The sequence below is a fragment of the Mustela nivalis genome (genome assembly GCF_964662115.1).
Source record: "Mustela nivalis genome assembly, chromosome: 14".
Lineage (NCBI taxonomy): Eukaryota > Metazoa > Chordata > Mammalia > Carnivora > Mustelidae > Mustela > Mustela nivalis.
This window is the reverse complement of record NC_139033.1, coordinates 9,357,369-9,379,318: the sequence shown is the minus strand read 5'-3', so window position 1 is coordinate 9,379,318 and position 21,950 is coordinate 9,357,369. Positions and strand designations below refer to the sequence as shown.

At 60.4% G+C, this 21,950-nt stretch overlaps 1 protein-coding gene across 1 annotated transcript in view; it reads right to left on the bottom strand.

The window, feature by feature from the left end:
* Positions 1-14,874: 14,874 nt before the first annotated feature.
* RBM19 (RNA binding motif protein 19) overlaps positions 14,875-21,950 on the bottom strand; it is a 120,039-nt gene continuing 112,963 nt past the window's right edge. Inside the window, exons 24-25 of the mRNA XM_082698907.1 lie at positions 17,831-17,943; positions 14,875-17,246 (exon numbers count right to left, since the gene is read on the bottom strand). Coding sequence (XP_082555033.1) covers positions 17,238-17,246; positions 17,831-17,943 — 122 coding nt within the window. The 3' untranslated portion in view covers positions 14,875-17,237. The remainder of the gene's footprint in view (positions 17,247-17,830; positions 17,944-21,950) is intronic.

Below are 21,950 nucleotides of genomic sequence, written 5' to 3'. Positions count from 1 at the left end.
GGGCCCATGTGAGCCGCCACGTTTTTGTTAAAAGAGGTTGGAAAGCTCGAGGACATCTTTCTCCTCCCCTGGATTTGGTCTCTGGAACATTCTGGATCTGAGAACGTCAGTGACTGTTGGAGGGAGACAGCTGACAACCGAGTGGGTGGAGAGAAAACAGAAATGGACAACATCAAGCAGCCATGACACCCCCTCCGCCTGCACGGTGCCCGGCCGCCACAGCTGGGGTCTCTCCATCCAGCCACGGTGGCTTCTCCGAGACCTCCCACCCTGCTGCTACGCTGGCCCCAACGTTCCACGGCGTCCAGGGAGGGAGAGCTCCCGCCCTGAGCATCCACAGCCGGGCTGTCTGGTGTGGAACGGAGTAGGACTGCTGCACGGAAGGGCAGGACCCACTCTGTGTGCGTGGGTGGCCCCAGGTGGAGGACGCAGGAGGGGGGTAGTCAGGCAGCCAACAGTGGGGACCTCGGTAGCATCTCCTCTGTCCAGGACAGGAGGGCAGCTGCCTAGGCCTCGGCCAGAGCCCGCGGAGGAGGCCCAGGCCGCTTCTCTCCAGCGATGCCATTATCAGAACCAGGAGAGGGGAATCTGAATAAAGACGAGCCGGAGAGAGCCTCCCGGCCCCCACCGCCGTTTCCAGGCGACACACAGGCTGTCGCGGTCGCTGTCATACAAACCCTTTTCCCGTAAGACGGCGGGTCCCACGGGGAGAAGGGGTGAAGTGGAATATTTTATCAGCCATGTACATATGTAACCAGAAACGGGGCTGAAAAGCAAAACCTCATTTGCCTGAATAGGGGGAAGACAGGCGGGGTGGAGAGGGCTGGCGGAGGTGGCGGAAGGGACTTCTCTCCGGGAGGTCAACAGCGAGAACACGGCGGCGGCCACCCTGCTTGCCCTCCGCGGTGTTAGCGAGGGAAACGGCCACACAGGGGGCTGTTCTGGGGACCAAGTTCAAACAGCATCTCGTTTTTGCATTGAGAAATAAGAATCCAAGATACATCTGAAAGGTGAAGGAAAAAAGGAATAACAAGTTTTGGCCCAGGAGCCAGATTTCTCGCCCAAGCGCCACTTTTCACTCGTGTTTTGGTGATGGTCTTTGTTCCGTGGAGGAACAGGTCCTAAGGGCTGGCTTCCTGGGGGCTGAACTCCAGATTCGTTCTGCAGCATGGGTGGGCCGGCGCGGTGCTCCCACAGAGAGAGGCCGGCTTCTTCCCCTGGGTCTCGGGAGGCTGGAGGTTCTCCAGGGATGCAGAGTGGAAAAGGCAGGCTCTCCTCCGAGACTCAGAAAACAGAAGCCCTCTCTCCCCGGCCCTGGTGAGCTCCATCACCCAAGGATCTAATGAATGAGATTCAGTAACAATTAACAATAGTAATAGTAATAATAATAATAATAATGGGTGAAACACTTGCTTTGCCCAAGACTGAGCCTGAAAGTAACCAGCCTTGCAAACAGCCACCAGCCCTCCTGCCCAGGGAAAGCCACCCCTCACGAGATGTGTCGTGAAGGAGCCTGGCTTCTTGGTGTTCTGGCAGGCAGGGAAGTCCGGGGAGGGTAGAGGTTGGTGGGGGAGAAAGCAGACATCCGTGTGCCGCCTAGGTGCCCATTTCCAAGGAACAGACCGTGCAACCGGTCAGAGAGACACCTTCCAGAGGCTCTGCCCGGACACTTGGGGTGGGGCTTCCGCTGCAGCTCATCCAAAAGTTTGTGAGGTTGTTATTAAAGTTAAAGTGAGGAGGGATGGAAGCAGAGAGAGAGAGAGAGAGAGAGAGAGGGAGAGGGGTGAGACACGCAAGAACCCATCTGGGCAATGCATCACATTGAAATTGCCCCGCATTAAAAATTCACCAGCCAGTGAATTTTCAAGGGATTTGTAGTAATTAGATGACAAAATGCTGGCAAATCTCAGGCTTGCCAAAGATGTTACTCAGGGGTCAAAGACTCGACACTTTCGGCTGGGTAATTTGTAAGTGTCAATCACTCGCAGCCATCAGAGAGCAGGCAGGATCTAACGGCTGCATTCTAACGAAGGCGAGACGAGCCCTCGGCCGGCCGGCTGCCAGCAAACCCCCAGACCCCCGGCCCGCCGCCCACCGCCCGGGCACACACGGCGGCTGCCGCCCCGCCTGGGGCTCGGAGCCGCGCCGGCCGACCCAAGCGTCCAAGCTCCTGTTTGATTTTATTCCCCCTTTTCCTTCTCGAAAGCAGCGACTTGCCAGGAGTTAGCTGGATGTCCCTCCGCTTCGAGGAGGAGAAAGCGTCCTGGGACCGGAGGCACCCGGGCGGGGGCCTCAGTGTTCTCCTCTGTGAAGGGGGGATGTGAAGCCTCGCCTCGAAGGGTCATTCGGACTGAAGGAGGGAGCTGTCTACTGACCCCCCAGAGTCACCGGCTCGGGGCCAACACGCCCTTGGCCCCAGAGCTGGGCCCGGCTCTGAGGACTCAGCAGTGACCAATGTCATGGAACTTTCTAGCTGGGGGAGGCAGGAAGAACAGGAAAGAAACAGATTAATACCAAGTACGTCCAAACGTGGTAAATGCTCAGAAGGAAACGAAACAGAGTCAGGGGGTTGAAGGGTGTTGGGGACACTACTGTGTTCGCAGTGGGAAGGTCACGTCTGAGGAGAAAGCAAGGGGCAGAGGGTGCGCAACAGGACGATCCTGCGACGGGAATCAGCACGAGGCTGGAGATGGGGGCACAAAGGTGGACAGGGGTGGGGGTGGGGCTTAGGTCCTGCAGCCTTGGACGCTTCGAGGCCTCATGAGGCAGGACTCAGTGCAGCCCAGCCTGGCCGGCCTCTGGTCAGCTCTGCCCCTGGAGTCCTGGCCGGAGGGGAAGCCCACGGAAGGGCTGTGTGCGGCCCCTGGACCTGTCTGCAGGGCTGAGCCCGCCCTGGCCCGACGGTCTCATTCCACCCGCCCCTGCTGAGCCTAAGCGAGCGGCCAGGCGGCCTGGTGACTGCCCAGAGCCCAGACCGGACATGTTCGCAAGAGCACGGGCATGGAGGGGCCTTCTCTCTCTCTCTCTCTCTCTCTCTCACCGTCCCCACTCTTGGGGCATTTTCTGTGGGAAGCCCTGGCTTTGCAGTCAGACTCTGGGCCCTGAAGCCTCCCTCCGCTGTTCCCACACTGTGTCACCGCGGGCAAGCCACCACACCTCTCTGAGCCTCAGCTTCTGCATCTGGAAAATGGGCACATGAGCCCCACTCATACGGTTAATGACGGGCTTTAGTCTCAAGAATCTGGCCCCAGGGAGGCTCTCCACAGAAACCCTTCTAACCAGCGCAGCCCCCGTGAACGAAAGACGGCCACACCCCCACAGGCCATTCTGGGGAGATGAACGGAAGGCACATCTTGGCGTTCAAAGGGAAGGAGCAGGAACAGGTGTCTTTGGACAGTTTGCTGTCACAAAGGCTGCAAATGTCCAAAGCGAATCTGAAGGCTCGGCATCGTCGTGTTTGGGGAGGACGCACCCTGGGTCTGCCGAGGGGCTGGAGCCGGTGTTTATAAATCACCTCTCCCTCCAGCTCCTTCTGGTTCCTGCCGGTTGTTTGCTGGTGGTGGGGGAAGGGCGCGGTGCTGGGTGGACTCAGCGCCCCCCCACCACCGCCTCCCTCCTGGGGGGGGCCTGGGTCTCCAGCCTCTGCTGCAGGTGAAAGCACTCAAGGGGAAAATGAGAAACTCGCCGTGTTTCACGGGCCGCGCTGGCCGACCCTCACCGCACCCCCAGCGCACAGGTAGGTGGATGCCTTTGGACTGGGGGGCCTGCCGCCGCGGCCCCCACTGCCTCCACGCTGGGCACCCCTCCCTCTTGGAGGCTTGGCGGCCCATCTACTCCCCGCGACCCCTTGTGAGTGTCGCCAGCTCTGCAGCTCAGATGGGGACGCGTGGTGCTGACCACATCTCTGTTGGAGAATCCGTGAGACCACGACTGGCTCTGCAGGCAGCAATACTCACCAGCACCTCGCCTGTTGTGACTGAGCACTTACTTCTGAGCGGGGTGACTCTGGGGGTGGGTGTCCCCAGCACAGCCCTGAGCCTCCATTCCCTGAACTGCCAAAGGTAGGGAAACAGTGCGCCCGGGCCCTGGAGTGGCCCTGAGGATTCTGTCACTGATCCTTCGACTTCTTCTAACCATGGAAGCCCCAGGGTCTACACTTGAAAGATGGCCAAGCCTTTAGGCCTCAGAACCCAGCCCTGAGAACTTGGCCAAGAGGTGCCTGGAAGCCCACTGGGGCTTCTAAGGGGAACCCCGAATCTTCTAAGGGCTTTCCTCCAGAACTGGCTCAGGGCCTTGCCATCTTTCCCATTTGGACATCTGAAAGACAACAGGCAGAGGCTGGGCTGGCAGGCAGGCCGAGGGGTACCCCGGCTCCGCCAGAGCTGTGTGGTCTTGGGCAAGGCACCTAACCTCTCTGAGTTGCCGCTTCCTCACTGAGGTCAGGGTGGCAGAAACGGAGCCCATCTCTTGGGGTCTGAGTCATGGGTGGTTAGGGCAGGGATGACGGTGGTCTCGTATCATCAGGACAGTGGATGAAAACAGGGTGGGGAAGGCCGAGGGACGGAGGTGACCAATGCCCTTGGTGTACCAGGGGTTCATGCGTCCCTTTCGGCCCACGGACGCCCCCTGCAGGCGGGGCGCTTACCAGCGAATCCTGGCAGGTGGGTGTTCTCATGGTCCCGCTTCCAGATGACTAAAGCTGGGACAACCCAGGGGACTCAGTCCCAAGACTGCAGGGCTTGTAAGAGCAGAGCTGGGTCTCCCTCCATGAACCTGGCCTGTTCCCAGCGGCCTGTCCTTCATCCTGATCCCCTGATCTGGGGCTGTGGGGTGGACGGAGGAGCTTGGCACCCACGGGAAGTGCTCAGAACGGACCTGGGCTCCATCCCGGACTCCCCAGGCACTGATCTCTGTGGATGTGGTCAGGAGTGGCAGGAGACGGGACCTCTGGGTGGCTCAGTTGGTTCAGCGACTGCCTTTGGCTCAGGTTATGATCCTGGAGTCCTGGGACTGAGCCCCGCATCGGGCTCCCAGCTGCACAGGGAGTCTGCTTCTCCCTCTGCCCCTCCCCCTTCACATGCTCTCTCTCTCTCAAATAAATAAATAAAATCTTAAAAAAAAAAAAAAAAAAGGAGTGGCAGGAGAGGGACGCTGCCCGACTCCCAGCAGGAGGGACAGGAACCTGCCGGGGGGGTGGGGTGGGGGGCACACCCCGGATGCCGGCTAGATGCAGGTGGGCACCAGCATCCCTGAAAGGTGCCCTCGCCTCTCTCCACCCTCTGCCCCTCCCTCCAGTGCAGCTCTCCCCGGAGCCTGCTCCCCGCCCCCGCCGGGGGTGCTGGCTGCTGCCCGTGGGCCCCGGCTCCCCACGCTGTCTGGCGGCTCCGCCGTGGAGCGGCCGCGGCTGCGGGCCACCCTGCTGCCTGCCGTTCTCTGTTGGGCTTTGCAATTCCGGTCACATCGTGCTCGCACCTGCCTGCCGCCGCACGCCACTGCCACTCTCCTCTCCTGGACCCAGTTTGGGGTGAAAGCCTTCCTTATTAGTCAATCTGGATCCCACTTACTGTGAATTACCAGGCCCGATTGATATTCATGAGTGGGTCCATCTGAAACCTCAGACAGCTGTCACATGACTCCTTGCCTTGGGGGACGCGGGGACCGGAGCAGCCCTGACACGCAGCGGCGGCCCCCCGCCGGGGACAGCGGTGGGGGGAGGCTGGGAGCCACCCCCGGCTGACAGCAGTCCCCTCCCGGGGGTGGCTGGGACCGGACGGTGCCAGCAGGGCCTTCCAGTCTGGATGGGCAACGGACGCAGGTGCCAGGGGCTGCGGTGGAAGGGACGGCAGCCAGGCTCAGCGCCCAGCCACGTCGCTGCAGCTTCCCATGGGCTGTGCCCCTTCTCCATTTCCTCTCTGCTTGGCCCCCTCCTCCAACCCCCTGCAGCTGGGACGTCACCTCTTAGAGCCGCCTTCCCAGGGCCCCATCTGCGCGAGACCCCGACCCTGTCCCCCTGCACGCTGTCCCTGCACCCACACAGCAGAGGACCACAGCCCACGATCTTGTTTCTGGCTGCGGGGTCAGTGCTCCCCGGGGGCCCGGCGTGGGCTGCGCTCTGTATGATTCGGTGGGATGAGTGGAAGCGTTCCCCACGGACCAGACCCTGGGCTGTGCCTCGGCACCCACCTCCTGGGACGGTCTTGTCTCCTATTTTCAGAGGAAGGAGTCGGCAGAGATTCGAGACTGGGGAAGCAGAATCCAGGCCGGAGGATTCTCAAGCCTGTGCTTCTGGGCCCTTGACCTCTCACCCCCAAGGGCTTGGGTTGCAGGGAAGTACTCTCATCTGGAGGGTCCAGTGGCTTTCGTTTCAGAAACCAAGGCTCCCAGGCAAGACGTGGTAAGAGTAAATACTTGACGGTCGGCTCAGAAAAAGTAAAAATTCTGACAGCAGTCTTCTTCCTTCATTCATCAAACTGCTTTGCAGAGTGGTGCCTGGACGGACGGGTGCATCCAGTGCCCCTCGGACACCACCGCCTGGCTGAGCAGCAGAGAGAGCCCAGAGCTGGAACTGCTTTTTGGACACTAGAAAGTCCAAGCCTGGGCTCCTCTGAGCAGGACCCGGGGGGACCTGCTTCTCAGCTTCCCCAAGAAGTGCAGCCGCCCCAGCTTGGGGGATGGAAGGACGGTGCTGTCATTCCTGATTTGGGGCTGCAGAGCCAGGGAGGGAGGCCCGGGGAGGGCAGAGGAGCCGAGGCTCACTCCCAAACAGTTCCCAGAGAAACTGGGGTCCGGACACACGGAGTCTTGGGGACAAGAATGGACCATATTGGGCTTTAAAGGACCCCGGGGCATCTTTTGAAGGAAGGCTGAACTGTTTCTAGGCCAAGCTGATCAGGCCGAGCGGGGGAACACAGGCCCTCCAGGGCGCCCTGGCAGGCAGGGCATCTGTCGGTGACCCCCCAGGGAAGTTCTGGGGCCCGCCTAGCTGATGATGCGGCAGGACGGACCAGAGCGTGCGAGGAAGGCAGAGAGCCCAGAAACTGTCCGCAGGAGGGAATTGACTTCATGGTCCACTCGTGCCCTGGGGCTTGGCGAACGTACTCTCGGACCCTACGTGGCGTGAAGTGAGAAGGCGATTGGGGAAGCCGGGCTCACCTGCCCGGCTAGGGTTTTCGGCATGAACTCTGTCCAGTTTCTCAAGAGGCCAGACCGGGGACGACCTGGATTCCTGCGAACACTTTAGTGGTGCCTCCCCTGGTGAGCAGGGCATGAGACCCAGGCCCTGCCCTCGGAGGGCTTGCAGCCGTGGGCAGTGCCGGAGCAGTAAGTGACAAGCGAGGGGGAGGCCCCGAGGGAAAGCACTCGAGTCTGGGGTGGCTGGTGGGGACAGCCGAGCAGGAGGAGGTGGCCGGGTGAAGGGCTGGGGTAGAGGGACAAGGAAGAGACAACAGATCTAGGCAACAGACGGTGCCCAAGGAGGGGCGGATGCAAGGCCCGTTTAAGACATGCGTGGGGGAGGGATTGCATCCAAGCCCTGATTCCCCTCCCACCGCTGCCCCTTGGCAGTGCCCTCCCTCCATGGCCGCGGGCTCTGCCACGTGGCTCACTGTGGCCAGTGGGACAGCAGCGAACATGTCTTCATGTGGAAGCCAGACCCACGCGTCTCAGGGGTTTCTTACTGGGTCTAAGAGAGTACACTTCCAACCTTTCCTGGGTTAAGAATCCGGGAGGCACATTTTTAACCTTTTAACATTTTGGACCTCCACAGTGTGCTCCCGTGGGGCTAAACACGCGAGTCAGCTCGAAGGGTGGAAATCGGGAAATGGCCCAGGAAGAGCCCAGGCAGCAGGCTGACGACCTCGGTACCAGAGGCTGCTGGCTGTCCCCTCTCTCACTCTCCTGCCTCCCACGGCACAAGGACCTCATGCCTTCGTGGGGCAAAGGGCAGCCCGGCACTCCTTCCCAGGCTCTCCTCCACGTTGCTTCCGCCATGTGACTCTGTTCTGGCCAGAAGCTATGAGAGACTGTCCAGGGTGTGTCCCTGAAGGGTGGGGCAGGCCTGGCCTTGTCCTTCTGTCCTGCTGCCTGATCCCGGCAGAGAGGGGAGCCAGGTCCCCAGCGTGGTTACAGACCGCGCCGACAGCCCTGCCTGCTGTCTGGTGAGGGAGAAGCCAGTCTTCATCTTGTTAGACCACCGACGTTTGGGTCTGTCACGGCAGCGGCGACATTCTCGAACTGCGGCCTCGTCTCCGCCAGGCTGGCACAGCTGGCGGGCGCCGGGGCGCTGGAGCCAACTGGTGTCGGAGCCCCGGAGGAAGCTGGCCTGCATCTCAGCACCCGCTAAACATCTCCCAGCTCCCACCTGGGACACTTTCACTGGGAGATGCTTACAGCCTGAGAGCAGCAGCCTGGAACCTGGAGGGGGTTGAGGGCTCTGGTCCCAGGCCACATCCCCAGCTCCTGTGGGAAGGGCAGTTTGAGAACCACGAACAGAACCCGGGGCTGTGGGCCCCATGGGTTCAGCTTCCGTCTTTCTCCCCACAGGGCCAAGCGGGCCGAGAGGAGGTCTCAGAGCGCGCTGCGGTGGCCGCGGCTCACACCTACCTTCGTCTGGCACCTTCTTGGAAAACGCGCCGCTTCACTTCCCCAAGCCTCAGTTTCCTACTCATGCAATGAGACAGTCTCCGCCTTGGCACTCGTCGGGGACGCCACTGAATTCGTGACTTCAACTGCTTTGTCAACTACACGGTGACCCGTGGACCTATGAGGAGGCGGCTACAGGATTGCCTGGAATCTTTTTGGGGACCAGGAGAGGGGAGGGCTCCTGAGGGTTCCCAGGGAAGGCAGGAGCAGCTGCTACCTGGAAATCCTGCAAAACAGAAAAATGTTTGCTGTTGGCCTGAGCCCAAGGATGGGGCGCTGAGGCCCCAGTGGATCGTTTTCATGAAAGCTGCAATGAAGGGGAAGAGGGGTTTATTACGGAAGCTGGAGAGGACTCAGCCCTGGCTTCTGGTGATGCTCTAATGAGATGGCAGGGCCCCTTTTCTTGGGCCACTCAGCTAGAAGGCCCTGGGCCCAGGTCTCGTGCCGGAGCACTTGGTCTCCTGGGTGGCGGGTGACGGGGTGGACATAGGGGACACATCTTTACGTTGGGGGGGGTTGGAGTACCAGCTGCGATGGCTTGTTCAGTGTTCACCAAGTGGCGGGCCCTGGTCTCAGCCATCATTTAACCTTAGAACACCAGTGAGTTGGTACTGCTGTTACTCTCGGTTCCTAGATGAGGCCACAGAGGCACAGAGAGGTCAAGGAGCGGGCTCAGAGTCATGCTGCGGGTAAGGGGCAGAGCCGGGATGGGAGCCCAGAGAGCTTGGCTAGAGTCTGTGCACTGAATGGGGGTTTCTGTACGGTGTGACCTTGGAGAAGCCAGCGGCCTCTCCGGGTCCAGCTTTCTTTCTTTTTTTTTTTTTTTTTTTAATTTATTTGACAGAGATCACGAGTAGGCAGAGAGGCAGGCAGAGTGTGAGAGGGGGAAGCAGGCTCCCCGCTGAGCAGAGAGCCTGATGCGGGGCTCGATCCCAGGACCCTGGGATCACGACCCAAGCCGAAGGCAGAGGCTTTAACCCCTGAGCCACCCAGGCGCCCTCAGCTTTCTGAGCGGAGAAATTACAGGGGCTTGCTTCAGATCGGGACTTAGCAAACTTGACGTGAAGGGTCAGACCGTAAATATTACAGGCTTTGCAGGCGATACAGTTTCTGTTGCAATTACGGAACTCTGCCGCAGCAGCCAGAAACCTGGGCGTGGCCGGGTGCCAATAAAACTTTACACAAACCGGCAGCGGCCAGATCTGGCCCCCTGGCTGCAGTTGGCCAATGCCTGGTTTTGACCACTCATAGCTCTTCTTCACCACTTCTGTTTTACTATATTCATGGTCTAACAATTTCCTTTATACCGATACACTATTTTTTTAAAGACTTTTTTTTTGTTTTGTTTTTTATTTGACAGACAGAGATCACAAGTAGGCAGAGAGGCAGGCAGAGAGAGAGGAGGAAGCAGGCTTCCTCTGAGCACAGAGCCCGACGTGGGGTTCGATCCCAGGACACTGGGATCATGACCTGAGCCAAAGGCAGAGGCTTTGGCCCACTGAGCCACCCAGGCGTCCCTTTTTTTTTTTTTTTTAAACCTCCTCCTTAGAGTTTGGTGAAATTGTGGTTTTGATGAGCCAGCTCTGTGTCTGTATTTGTGACACGTGAACATGTGAAAATAAACTCCTACATTACAAGTCTGCCCCTGGGCTGCCTACAATCTTCTCGTGGCCGCTGAAGCCTGACGTCATGCTTTGTGAGTCCCGTTTACACGTTACCTCAAGTCTTCAAACCCTGGGGTGTTGAGGCAGAGGACGACTACGTGGGGTGGGGGATGGGCAGGCCTCACAGCCTGACTTTGAACAGGGCAGGTCTGCTTACTATGTTGGGGCTCTGCATAAAACTTTTGTTTGGAAAAGGGGGGCCTGTGGCCAAGAGAGTTTGGACCTGTCTAGGGGCGACTTAAAAGTGAACTTGGAAGTTCTGAGCTTTGAGTTAGGGTTTATTGGTTCTGCCTACATGGGGTTGTGAGTCCCGCACATCGCTCCTCAGATTTCTTATTTTATTGTTTAAAGATTAATTTATTGGCCAGAGGGAGAGAGAGAGAGAGAGCACAAGCAGGGGGAGCAGCAGGCAGAGGGAGAGGGAGAAGCAGACTCATCGCCGAGCAAGGAGCCCGATGCACGGCTCGATCCCAGGACCCTGAGATCATGACCTGAGCCTAGATGCTTAACCAGCTGAGCAGCCCAGGTGCCCTGATTTTAAATTTCTTACAGAAGAGCCGATGATTTCCCATTATGGCCGTGCCCGGGCCTTCTCTCTGCCCAATGGCTTACGGTCACCTCCCAACATAATGCACATTTACATCCCAGCGGTCCCCCGTGCCAGCTCCAGTCAGGTCAGCTCCAGCACACGCTCGCTTCTTCCTTCTCATTCCCAAACCACGGGGCCAACCCTGGCCTTGCACGCCTCGGAGCTGGGACCTCTGTTCCCCTGGGCTCCACCTCCAGCAGCACGTCTAGGCCCCGGCTGCCTGTCACCTCCTCTGAGGGGCTGAGTCACCCCCAGCTCCCAGATTACTGCAGCGTCTCTGCGCGCATGTCGCTGCTCTCTCCCTCCCCGGGTTCTGCTCACATGCCACCCCCTGGGGGGGCCCTCCCTCGGCCCCTCTGGGCACCCCATGTGGCAGCCTCAGTAGCACTGAGTGGGAGCGTCTGCAGGCTGGCTGCCCCCCACCTTCTGTCATCAGCTGGTCAGGACCAGGAGAGTCGTCCGCTGAGCTCCCTCCTGCTCCCCGGTTCCCATGGCCCCCCCTTGTGCACAACAGGCTTCACAAACATGTTGGCCACACACGCCGAGGTATCTAAGGTTCAAACTGCTTTGGTTTCATGTTCCATGTGCTCCTAGGGATGAAGCCAAGGGCTCTGCCCTCGGGAACTGCTGGTCCCTCGGTCCTGGAGGGAGTGTTGGGGTCCCCAGCCCCCCACCCTCTGCCCTAGAGCCCTAGGATTGCCGGGCAATGCCTGGCACTGACCACAGCCATCGTAAGCCACAGCATGTGCCCACGGGTGATGGCATTGGTGGTACTGAACACCCCCCTACCAAAAGCCCATCTGTGGTTCATGGCAAGTAGGTGCTGAACAAGAAAAGCCTAATCTGGGGAAAAATAGACAGGGCACCTTTTGTTCAAGCTGCCCCGAGTTAGGGATCCAGACCCAGCACGTGCGAAACCCTCCCTCCTGAGCCCCGCACTCGCCCGTAACCCGAGGACACCGTGCAGGGGTGAGGAGAGGAGAGTGTGGCCCACCACCCTGCTCAGGGCCGGGCTCTCACTCACCCTGGGGAAGCAGGGGACCGCCGGGTTGAGAGCTCGAGCTTCTGGCGATGGGAAGCTGGACACGAGTCCCCATGCCAGCCCCCTGCGTGGTTTCACCTGGGGGATGCCACCTGCCTCCGTGTCTCCACGTCCCATAAACCCACCTCCCACGGCTATTGGGAGCTCAAAGTGCGGAGTGTTCAGTCCACCAAATATTGCCAGGCAGGGGGTGCCGTGGGCACAAACCGCGGCTCGCGCAGAGATGACCATTTCCACCCGTGACCGGGGCCGAGCACTGTGGCCAGAGCTTCCGGCGGGGGGGGGTCTACTCATTGCTGGGCAGGTGCCCAGTTCCACGGCCCGCGTGAATACGGGAGTGTCTTAGGAAGCAAATGTTCTGTTAATCTTTTATTAACAATACTTCCGGGAAAAAACAACAACAACAACAACAACAAACAAACCCGTTACACAGTCTTAGGGAAGCTCTGCAAAAGAGAAGCGCAGGGTCGGCGGGGGGGGGGGGACCCCAGGAGAGGCTCTTCCGCAGGAGGGGAGAACGTGCTCTTTTTCTGCAAGGTGCATGCACCAAGGGGTTAAAGTCATTTTCATTAAAATTTAAATTTCAGCCGGCGTTCACTCTCCCTTCCCCGTCCTTTGAACGTTTGACTGGCAACCATTTCATATTTCAATCTCGGCAGAACAAATTGAATTAGATGTTGAAACCAAACTCGGCTCTGTTCACCAAAGCCTGCATGCTCGGCTTGCACTAATCCTTTCCTAGACGCTGCAGAGCACAGACAGGCGCCGGGAGCCCGCCCGGCCACAAAAGACAGAAAAAGCCGAGGAGGCAGTGAAAGAGAAGGAGGGAAAGCAGGCGGGCGAGGGCTCCTGGAGATTGTCTTCTGCCGGACACACGGATCTTCAAGCCCCGGACACAGTCCTGCGAGTGGATCTCGTTTCTGGCCTTGAATCCCTGGTGCCCTAAGTGTTTGGTGAATGAATACATGAGCTGAGGTTCTGGGCTGGCTTTCGGGACTCGCCCCGCCAGACTCGGCCTCTGGCGGATGCCCCTTCCTGCTCTGTGTGGAGTGAGAGGGTTGCTGCACACACTACGGCTCCTTTCCCAGAGGCCACAAGCTGCCCGGCGCCTCCCAGAGTCGAGGGAAGCTGGGCTTTCTCTGGTCACACCAGCCCTCGAGCGGTGCGCAGGCTGGGCCCAGAAGATGCCAGCTCCCGGGGGTGGGGGGAGGCAGACCTCGAGGCCTGGTCCAGGGCCATCACTACAGACCCTGGGACACCGGATAACCCCATAGTCAGGCCCTTGGCTGGGCGCTGACGAGAACCTCTACTCACCCACCTAAGTCTGTGGACTGGCCTAGAAGCACTGACCCAGAGGCCCAAGCCCAGCTCTCGTAACAGACGATCCTGCCTGTGGGTGACCCCCAGATCGCAGTGTCAGGAAAAGACCCAGCAATACCAGGGCCTGGAGAAGGCCTCGCTTGTTTCCAAGCGCTCCCTGGGCAACCGTAGGCTCATCTCCTGTCTGGCTTTGTGTGGGAAACGACCAGGTGAAGGAGATGCCCGTGCAGCCTGCTTTGGGGCTTGTGGGCAGAGGCACCCTCTCCAGGCCACCTTCCTGGATGCAGGGACTCCCCATCCTGCCCCAGGCCTCTGACATGGGCCCAGCAGCCCTGCTGTGTGCACGCGGGACTCTGGCTTGCTGGGGCATCTGCAGGTGTAATGCCCCATGCTTTCCTCTTTGTTAAGTAATAGAAACGGTTGTGATAGTCATGATTTAGCGTCCCCTAAAAATGCAACTCTGTTAAATATTTCCCATCTGAAGAAAATCCTACCACGCCAAAATTCCTCTCATACCCATTTTAAAGATACGGAAACCCAGGCAGGAGACACTGAGCCCCTGGGTGCAGGTTCACAAGCACTGGGTGGTCCAGCAGGGATCGCGCCCAGGCCTGTGGGTCCCACCCCCCCAGCGGCAGTGCACCCCACCCTCACTGAGCTCTGTGAGACCCCCTGTCTAATCCCCTGTCCTCCACCTGCAAGCAGGAGCCAGGACCCTCCTCACCTGTCCAACCAGGGCTGTCTATACGGCACCTTCCCCAGCCAGGCCCAGGGGTTTTGGCGGCATCCCTCCTTCCCCAAGCCTGGTCCCGCATTTGAACACTCCGTCCCACCCTTCAGGGCTCCTCAGGGCCTCCTGCCCATGGCTCTCCCCTAGACCACCAAGCTTCTGCAGTTCCCGGGGGTCTCTGTCTGCTCAGTCTTCTAGAGCCCCGTGTGCACAGACCGACCAAACTCCTGGCCTCCCACCCCTGCTTCCAACCCAAGGCTCCTCTTTGCAGACAGGCCTCCCAGTTCCCCATCTCCTCGCTGCGCCCGTCGGCCAGTTCCACGGAGGGGATTTCAGCCAGAGCCAGAGGCTGGGGGTGGGGGTCTTGAGAAGGCAGTGGTAGAATCCAGGGCTGGACCCTCAGTGGGGACCCTGTACAGGATGGAGGGAGGGGGAGGAGCACCGCCTCATCTTCCCTCCTCTGCCAGCCCCAGACGCCCGATGGTGCCCACCGGGTCAAACCCAACTGGCAGCCTGTTGCCAGGGGAGCCTGGGAAACTGGCCTGCAGGGGTCAGGGCCGGGTCCGAGCGGGCATGTGTGTGTGTGGAGGGGGGGGCACATGCAGGGCAACGGGTTCCAGCTCTGGCCTCTGCAGACGGCCGCACAGCCTCATCAGCTCAGGTGCCCCCTTCCTGACCCCGCTGTCCCCCCCTAGCCCAGCCCAGCTGCCAGCACGGCCCCCTTCCTTGTTCCCCCTGAGCATCCGGAGGCCACAGACCCTTTTGAGAAATGGCTGCATCTACACGGGCCTCAGGAGGCTCCCCTAGCCCCGGGGCCGCGCCCCTTCTTCCGTATCCCTCCATGGTTTATTCCTCGCGGTTCTTCCTTAGATCGACTGATGCCCCAGTGTCACTTTTTTAAAAAGACTTTATTTTTGCTAGAGACAGAAAGAGCGCGTGTGGGAGCGAGCGCCAGTGGGTAGGGAGAGGAGAAGCAGGGAGTCGGGACAGGGCTCCATCCCAGGACCCTGGGGTCATGACCTGAGCCGAAGGCAGATGCTTCGCCGACTGAGCCACCCAGGCGCTCCTTATTGTCACTTCTAACTCCCTCCACAAACTCCCCCTGTGCCCTGGTCTGGTGACAACAGTGACTGTCTCCAGGCTGCCTGGGCCCCCATGGCCCAGAGTCCCCACAGCTCACCCGGCATGCACTGGACGGATGCGTCTCCCTCCAAGGAGGAGGGCGGCATCCGTCCTCCATGTCAGGAGTACCTCACCGGGCTTCACCTGACCACTGACTAACAACCATACTTTATCTCCTTCCAGAATCATCGCAACAGTGCTGGTTCCCATATGGAACTATGCCGGTGTGAGTACTTCCTGACCATGCAAGGTGGTAGTCGTTTTCAAAGGGGCAGGGACAGGGTTCAGGCCACTCCCTGCACTAAGTGCTGTGACTGAAAAGGACGGGTAGAGACGTCTGCGACGGGTGTGGGCGCAGGCCTGGGCGCAGAAGAGGAGCGGAGTATAGCTACTTCTGACAAAGTGGTCAGGGAGCGTCTCTGAGTGAAGAAGGGGAATTTAAACTAAGATCTCAAAGGGGAAGTTAAAAAAAAGAGGAGAGATGTGGGGGAAAGGGGGGTCCCAGGCAGAGGGAAGAGCCAGTGCAAAGGCCCTGGGGTGAGAATACCCTCAAAGGGCCAGCACAAAGTAAGGGAGGGCCAAGTGGCAGGGCCTCCTTGCGAGGTGAGGAGTGTGATGTGACTTTATTCCAAGAGTGTGGGTAGCCCTGAGGGTTTGAGGCTGTATTTCTGTAATCTAGTTCATGGGTCTAGCTGGACCCCTCTGGCTGCTTGTGGAGAATGCAGTGCTCCTGGGTTAAGGGAGGGGAGGCGATGAGGATGGTGTCCACTGTGGACATCCTTGGCAGCATGAAAGGGGGGGTGATGGGGCACCCTGAGACCTCCAGGAGAGTGGACTCAACTGCTCCTCATTGCTTACATGGCTGGTCCTGTCCAGATAGTGAGCCCCCGGGCTTGGGGTCAGAGAGGCCAGGCGAGGCAGGAAGGAGGAATAGGAACCTGGTCTCCCAGGCTGCAGGGCCTGTGCTTGGCACTCAACACCAGGCTGCAGGAGTTGGCAGATCCTGCCCTGGAACGTTCTAGTACCTTCGTCCAAGTCAGGCGGGTGCCCGTGAGGCCCCTTGTGTGCCAGGCCCATGGGCCCAAGACTTCCAGTGTAGTGACCACGCCCTCACCATCGGTCTGGCCGTGTGGATACGGACTGCGTGTTCAACCGGAAAGTCCCACGGGTCCCTGAACAAGACGAGCAGTGGGGAGGAATGGGGTGGGGACCCCCGTCACCCCAAGACCCATGCAACTGGGGGACCTGGTCACCTGAGGGCCTGGCCTGGGTGAGGTTTAAAACCGGCCCCACCTGCGTGCAGCGCACATACCCGACGTCTACAGGTCAGCCTGCTGCGGAAGCTGGGGAACCAGGAAGGGGGGAAACAGGACCGATTAGGAAGCGGCGCCCTGTGGGCCGTAAGGCATGCACGGAGCCTCACATGGCTACCGGCGCTGGAGAGCGTTGCTCAGATTCAAGGCCACTCGGCAAACTGGATGAAGACTGGAACCTCCTTCCTCCAAAACGCACATACCACGTTCTCTGCAAAGTCAGAAGGTTCCCGGACTCTCCCCGGGAGCCCCAGCCGGAGGTCCCAAATGAAGGAGTAACCAAAGTGCTGATGGGCGTTTCCTCGGGGCTTTACTTGGATTGACTGAGGTAGTCAAACACCAGGAAGGCACCACACCACCCCCCCACTGGACCGAAAAAGAAACTGAGGGTCAGAGGGGCCCTCACTGGTCTGCGGCCACACAGCTGAGAACAGTGGGGCTGGGACTGGACCCAGGGGAGAGAAGCGAGCGACTCCCTCCTCGCCGGGAGGCAGGCTCCCAGCATGTGCTGAGTGCAGGACCCCTCATCCCGGCGGAGGCCGTATTTCCAGGCTGGAGTGGGGTGTGCGTGCAGGTGCCCCAAGTTTGGGACAAGCCTTTCCACGGGGCCGGGATGCATTTCAGAGTCGTCCGCCCGTGACAGGCGTATCGGCCATCAGAGTCGTATCTTAGGCTCAACCGGCTGGCACGTGGGCTTCGGGTCAGCCCCTGGTGGTCAAACCAGGACTCGACGTCCCCGGGGATCCTGGGGCAGGACAGAGGCCAGGTCCCGGCTGGGAGCGCTCCTGCACATGGCCGGCAGACGTGGGAGCTCCAGCTAGCAGCCCTGAAGGGGAGTCCAAGAACAGAAGCTTCTGAGCTGGTCTTCCACTGCGGCGGGGGCAGTTCACAGACCACGGCGGCATGTTTTCCCCATTAAACCTGTCTAAGGTGGGAACCGGGGCAGACACTGGGCCCACGGAGGTTAGGTCACCAGGCCAGGATCCCCAGCCAGTGTGGGGTGGAATGGAGGCTTCCTGTCCTGACCTCTTGATGCCACACTTGATCCCATGCAGCTGCACAGGAGCAGGCCCCCGAGTCCCTGTGTACCCAGATCCCCTGACCAGCAAGGCGGGGCGGGGGGGCCCGTCTCCCCATCTGGGAGCAGCGGACGGCCAGGCTTCCAGGTCCTGGTATAGCCACGAGAAGCTTCCTATCGTGGCTGTGTCTCGTCCGCCCCCCGGCCCTTGGGTGCCAGGCACAAGGCGGATGTGTGGGGACTGCTGGAACGTCCCCTCTGAATTGAGGCTGGGGCAGGGCGGGGTCGCCTGCACTCCCACCGCTGGCTCTCCCCCACCCCCCAGCCCCCACGCCAGGAGCGCAGAAGCCGGAGCGGCTGTCCCCAGTCCCCAGGGCCCCGGAGCCACGTACCCTCTCGGTGCCAGCTCGCAGCTGAAGGGTTTGCTCCTCACTGTCGTTTTCACTGTCTTCCAGCTGCTCCAGGATCTCGTCCAACACCACAGACCGCTTTTTCTTCGGGGGCTCTGTGGGAGCCCAGATGGCAAGAGAGGAGGAAAGAACAGCCGAGGGGGTGGGATGCGGGAAGGGAGAAATGGCAGGAAGGAGAGGGACCGGGGGGGGGGGGGGGAGCAAAATGGAGGGCGGGGAGGCGAGAGAGGAGACGCGGCACCGGAGGACAGCGAGTCAGAGGAGGGGGCACAGGGGACCAGAAGCCAAAGCGGGGGTGTGGAGAACACAGGAGAGGGGAGAGAAACATGGATAGTCAGTCTCCGGCTTCACCCCAGGGCTGCCTCTCCCCGGCCCCAGGAACTCTCCGGCTCGGCTCGGCCCGCCACCCCCTCCCTGGCTTCCTTCCACCCACAGAGGCAAGGGCTCCAGTTAGGAAGGGGGCGAGGAGGGTTTCTCCCAGTAGCCCAGAGGCTGACGGATCTCAGGCTGGCTTGCAGAGAGCGGAACACCCTCAGAGAGGACGGGTCAAGCGAGAGCAATTGTTGGGGAAAAAAGCAGAAGCTTCTCCGGCTTTCCTGGAGGCCACAAACTCTTCATGGTGCAGAAGGCGCCTGATGGAGCAGGAGCTCAGTGGCTGTTGGTTGAAATCATGCACCGAGATGCCAGCGAGGGAGGCAGGGAAGAACACTGAGAGGCAGCTCTGCAGGGGAGGGGCTATTTCACTTGGACTTTGAAGGATGCAGAGGAGTTCTCTGCGAGGCGAGGGGAAGGGGAGGCAGACGCAGGGCAGGACCAGAACGCACACTGGGCTCAGCTCACACAGTCCCTTTGGGCCCCAAACACTACTGAGGACCTACTGCGTGCAACAACCACCAGTCCTGCAGGTAGGGGTGATGGCCGCCTCTTACGGGGGAGGGAGCTGGGCCACGGACAGGGAAATCTAAGGTTACTGAGCTACAAGGGCTGGAGGCAGGATTCAAAGCCCAGCAACACCGCAGTCAGTCTCCCCACATTTCATGAGTATCCGGCGCTGGCTAGGGAACACCAGGGAGATGGGGACAACTGCCCAGGAGGGTTGGGGGTGGAAGGAGGCTGCTCTTAGGCCCGACCTGCCATCAGCCCCTCTGGCCATCTGACCTCTCACTGACGGCCACCCTCGGTCCCAGAGAACACGGGTTTGCTCAGGGGCAGCCGCAGACAGTCCCAACCCCATCCTCAAAGAGCACCTCCTCTGTGAAGTCCTCCTGTGGGGACAAACTTCCCTGTGACCCTTTGTCTTGACTCCACGCTGGGCCAGGGGCCCTGTGTCCCATGTGGGTCTCTCCAGAGCCCCCACCCCTACCGCCCACCCTGGGGGCGCAGGAGCCTCAGGTCCAGCAGCTGGATCCACCACTGTTAGTGATGGAAAGGGAGAGGGGGCAGGATGGGCGGGGGTAAGGCAGCAGCCCTGGGCTCAGACACACGCTTCCTCTCCTCGCTCTGGGTTTCCTTCTAATCGCCAGGCTTTGGAGGTGCACAATGGCCTCGGGAAATTGAATTTGTGGGCAGGTAATGGGAGCCGGGAAATAGAAGAGCAGCGAAATAGGGCCTGTGAGCCCGGCACGGATGCCCCCTCCTAGTTACTAACAATGGGGGTGCGAGCTCCTGGGCTGCGGTGGCAGAGCCGTGGGTGGCTTGACCTTCAAGGTTTCTCTGGTCTTTCCCACCACCTAACGGCACGGAGGCACCGGCAAGGGAGCGGGATTTTCCTGTGCGTCCTGGGGCTCAAGCCCTCAGCCGGTTCTGCATCCCGAACACCCCACCCCTGCCGTGGCCCCCCTCCCCCCGCCCCAAGCCACAGCTGCCAGGACAGTGGACACCTCCTCCCCTCCCTCCCAGAGACCGCTCTTAGGGACACCCGGGGCATCAGCTCCTGTGGCCCCGTTGACTTGGCCTCCGTGCTGCTGGCTCACTTGGGGAAAAGCTAAGGCTGCCAGGACGGCTCACCTCTGTGAGCGACACAGGGGACCTGTCACCTCCGTGAACTTCCGGTTACACTCTCCCCCGCACGTACTTATATGGCAAATGCCACCCAGGATCGCTTCCTGGCTGCTGGCCCCCACCTCCGGGCCTCGGCACCTGCTGTTCCCTCTGCCTGGAGCGCTCCTCCCCCAGGGAGCAACGTGGGGGACTCAGCTTTGCAGGGAGGACTCCCTGATCTCCTTGTTTAAAAGCACAAGGCCCCCAGTGCCCCTGCCCTACTTCCCCGTCCGTGCTTCTCCACGGCATTCACCCGCGTTTTACTGTGCAGCTTACTGTCTGCCTCTCCCGCTGGGAGGCCAGCTCCAGGAGGCCCGCGCCCTCAAGGCCTAGACCAGCGCGCGGCGTACAGCAGATGCTCAGAAAGTACTTGTTGGCTGAGTGGATGGACGGCAGGCCCAGATGAGGTTCAACAGCTCGGGCTGCTGAAGGACACACAGAAGCAGGGGCCAAACCCAAAGCAGTCTTGAACCACCTTTGTTCACGTTTCCATCCCCTCACAGCAGAGACCAGGCAGTGGCTGCTCTGGGCCGGGCCTGGGAGTGAGTGGGATAGGCCCCGTCTAGGGCGTTCCTGAGGCATTCCGTGAGGGGACACAGAGAAGGAGCCACACAACCACAACCTATGGCAGGGTTAGTGCCGTGGTGGGGACGAACCCGCTTCATGTGGGCTATCACGGTGGCTTCCTGGAGGAGACGACAATGGAAACATGGCCAGAACCTAGCTGACTCCCAGCTCCGGCCCTCTGACCCCACTGTGCTGGTCTCACTCCCGCGTGGCTGCCTGGCATGTCCCACCCTCTGAACCAGTGGGCACCTCCCAACCTCGGCCCCGAGGCCCACAGGCACCAGCCATGCTCAGTTTGCTTGGGAGCGGACCTCACGGTCTTCAAGACTTGTGAACCGGTTCTTCCACACCTGTGCCTGGGATACCAGCCCTGCCCTCAGCTGCCCTCTCACCTTCCTCTGAGTCACGGGGTACCAGACGCTCTCCTCCTCTGCAGCCATCTGACAACCATATAAGAGCCAAACATCCCGCGACACAGCCATAGCAGAATGAAGAGAAGCCATGCCACCCAGAGCTGGGTTCCAATCCCCTGCTTCCCCTCGCTGGTGGTGGGACCTTCCCCACTCTGAGCCTCAGCCCCCGCTCCTGGAAGAGGCAGTAGGGCCAATCCCGTGGCAGGCCCTGGAGGGGTGATCTGGCTGGAGAAACTGAGGCCCAGAAGAAGGGGGATGCGGCCAGCAGAAGGACACACACAGGCAGGGCCTCAGCTGAGTCTCAGGAAGCCCCTGCAGGAGGGGGTGCCGTCACCCTCATTTCACAGCTGGGGAGACAGAGGTGCAGGGCAAGGCGCACCCCCCAAGGCTCCCAGCTACCAGAGGGCAGCCCTGGGGTCCTGCCTCAGTTGTCCCATTTGCAGGCCATACACACTGTCTGGGTTGTGCCATGGGGCGTCACTCAGGGGCCCTGGCCCGGGGCAGAGGCCATGGCCAAGGCTGCATGGGAGCCTAAGACACAGAGACAGGTGGGTGGTCACCACGTCTGGCCTTAGGGTCACACACTCCTGGCTTTGGCACTTTCCCAGCTGTGTGCCCTCGGGGGGGGGGGGGCAGTCACATACCCCGCAAGGTTCACTCCCTCATGTATAAAATTGGGACAGGAGGCAGGACAGTTCCTCCTCCCTTGCTTTGTCTGTGGCCACCATCAGCTGACTGGCAGGCCCAGCGGTAAGTCCCTCCTTCTGCCCGGAGCAGGTGCAAGCTCCTCCCTCTGGTGAAAGCCTCTCCTGGCTACCCTGCATGTCCTCCCTCAGCATTTAACATACACACTCGGGAATGCAGGCTCAGGCCCCTCTGATCAGCCTCTTGCTGCCTCAGTCTCCTTGCCTGTAATGCAGGGGCACCACCAACACCGACCTCAGGGGGTCGTGGGGAGAATTAACGGAGGGAAAGGAGGAGTGACCGGCCCCTGGCTGGGCCCCAGCGGGTGGCGGCCAGACTGACATCTCTGTTGCTCTAACCCCTGTCACCGTGGGTGTTGGCGTAGTGTCTCGCTTTGC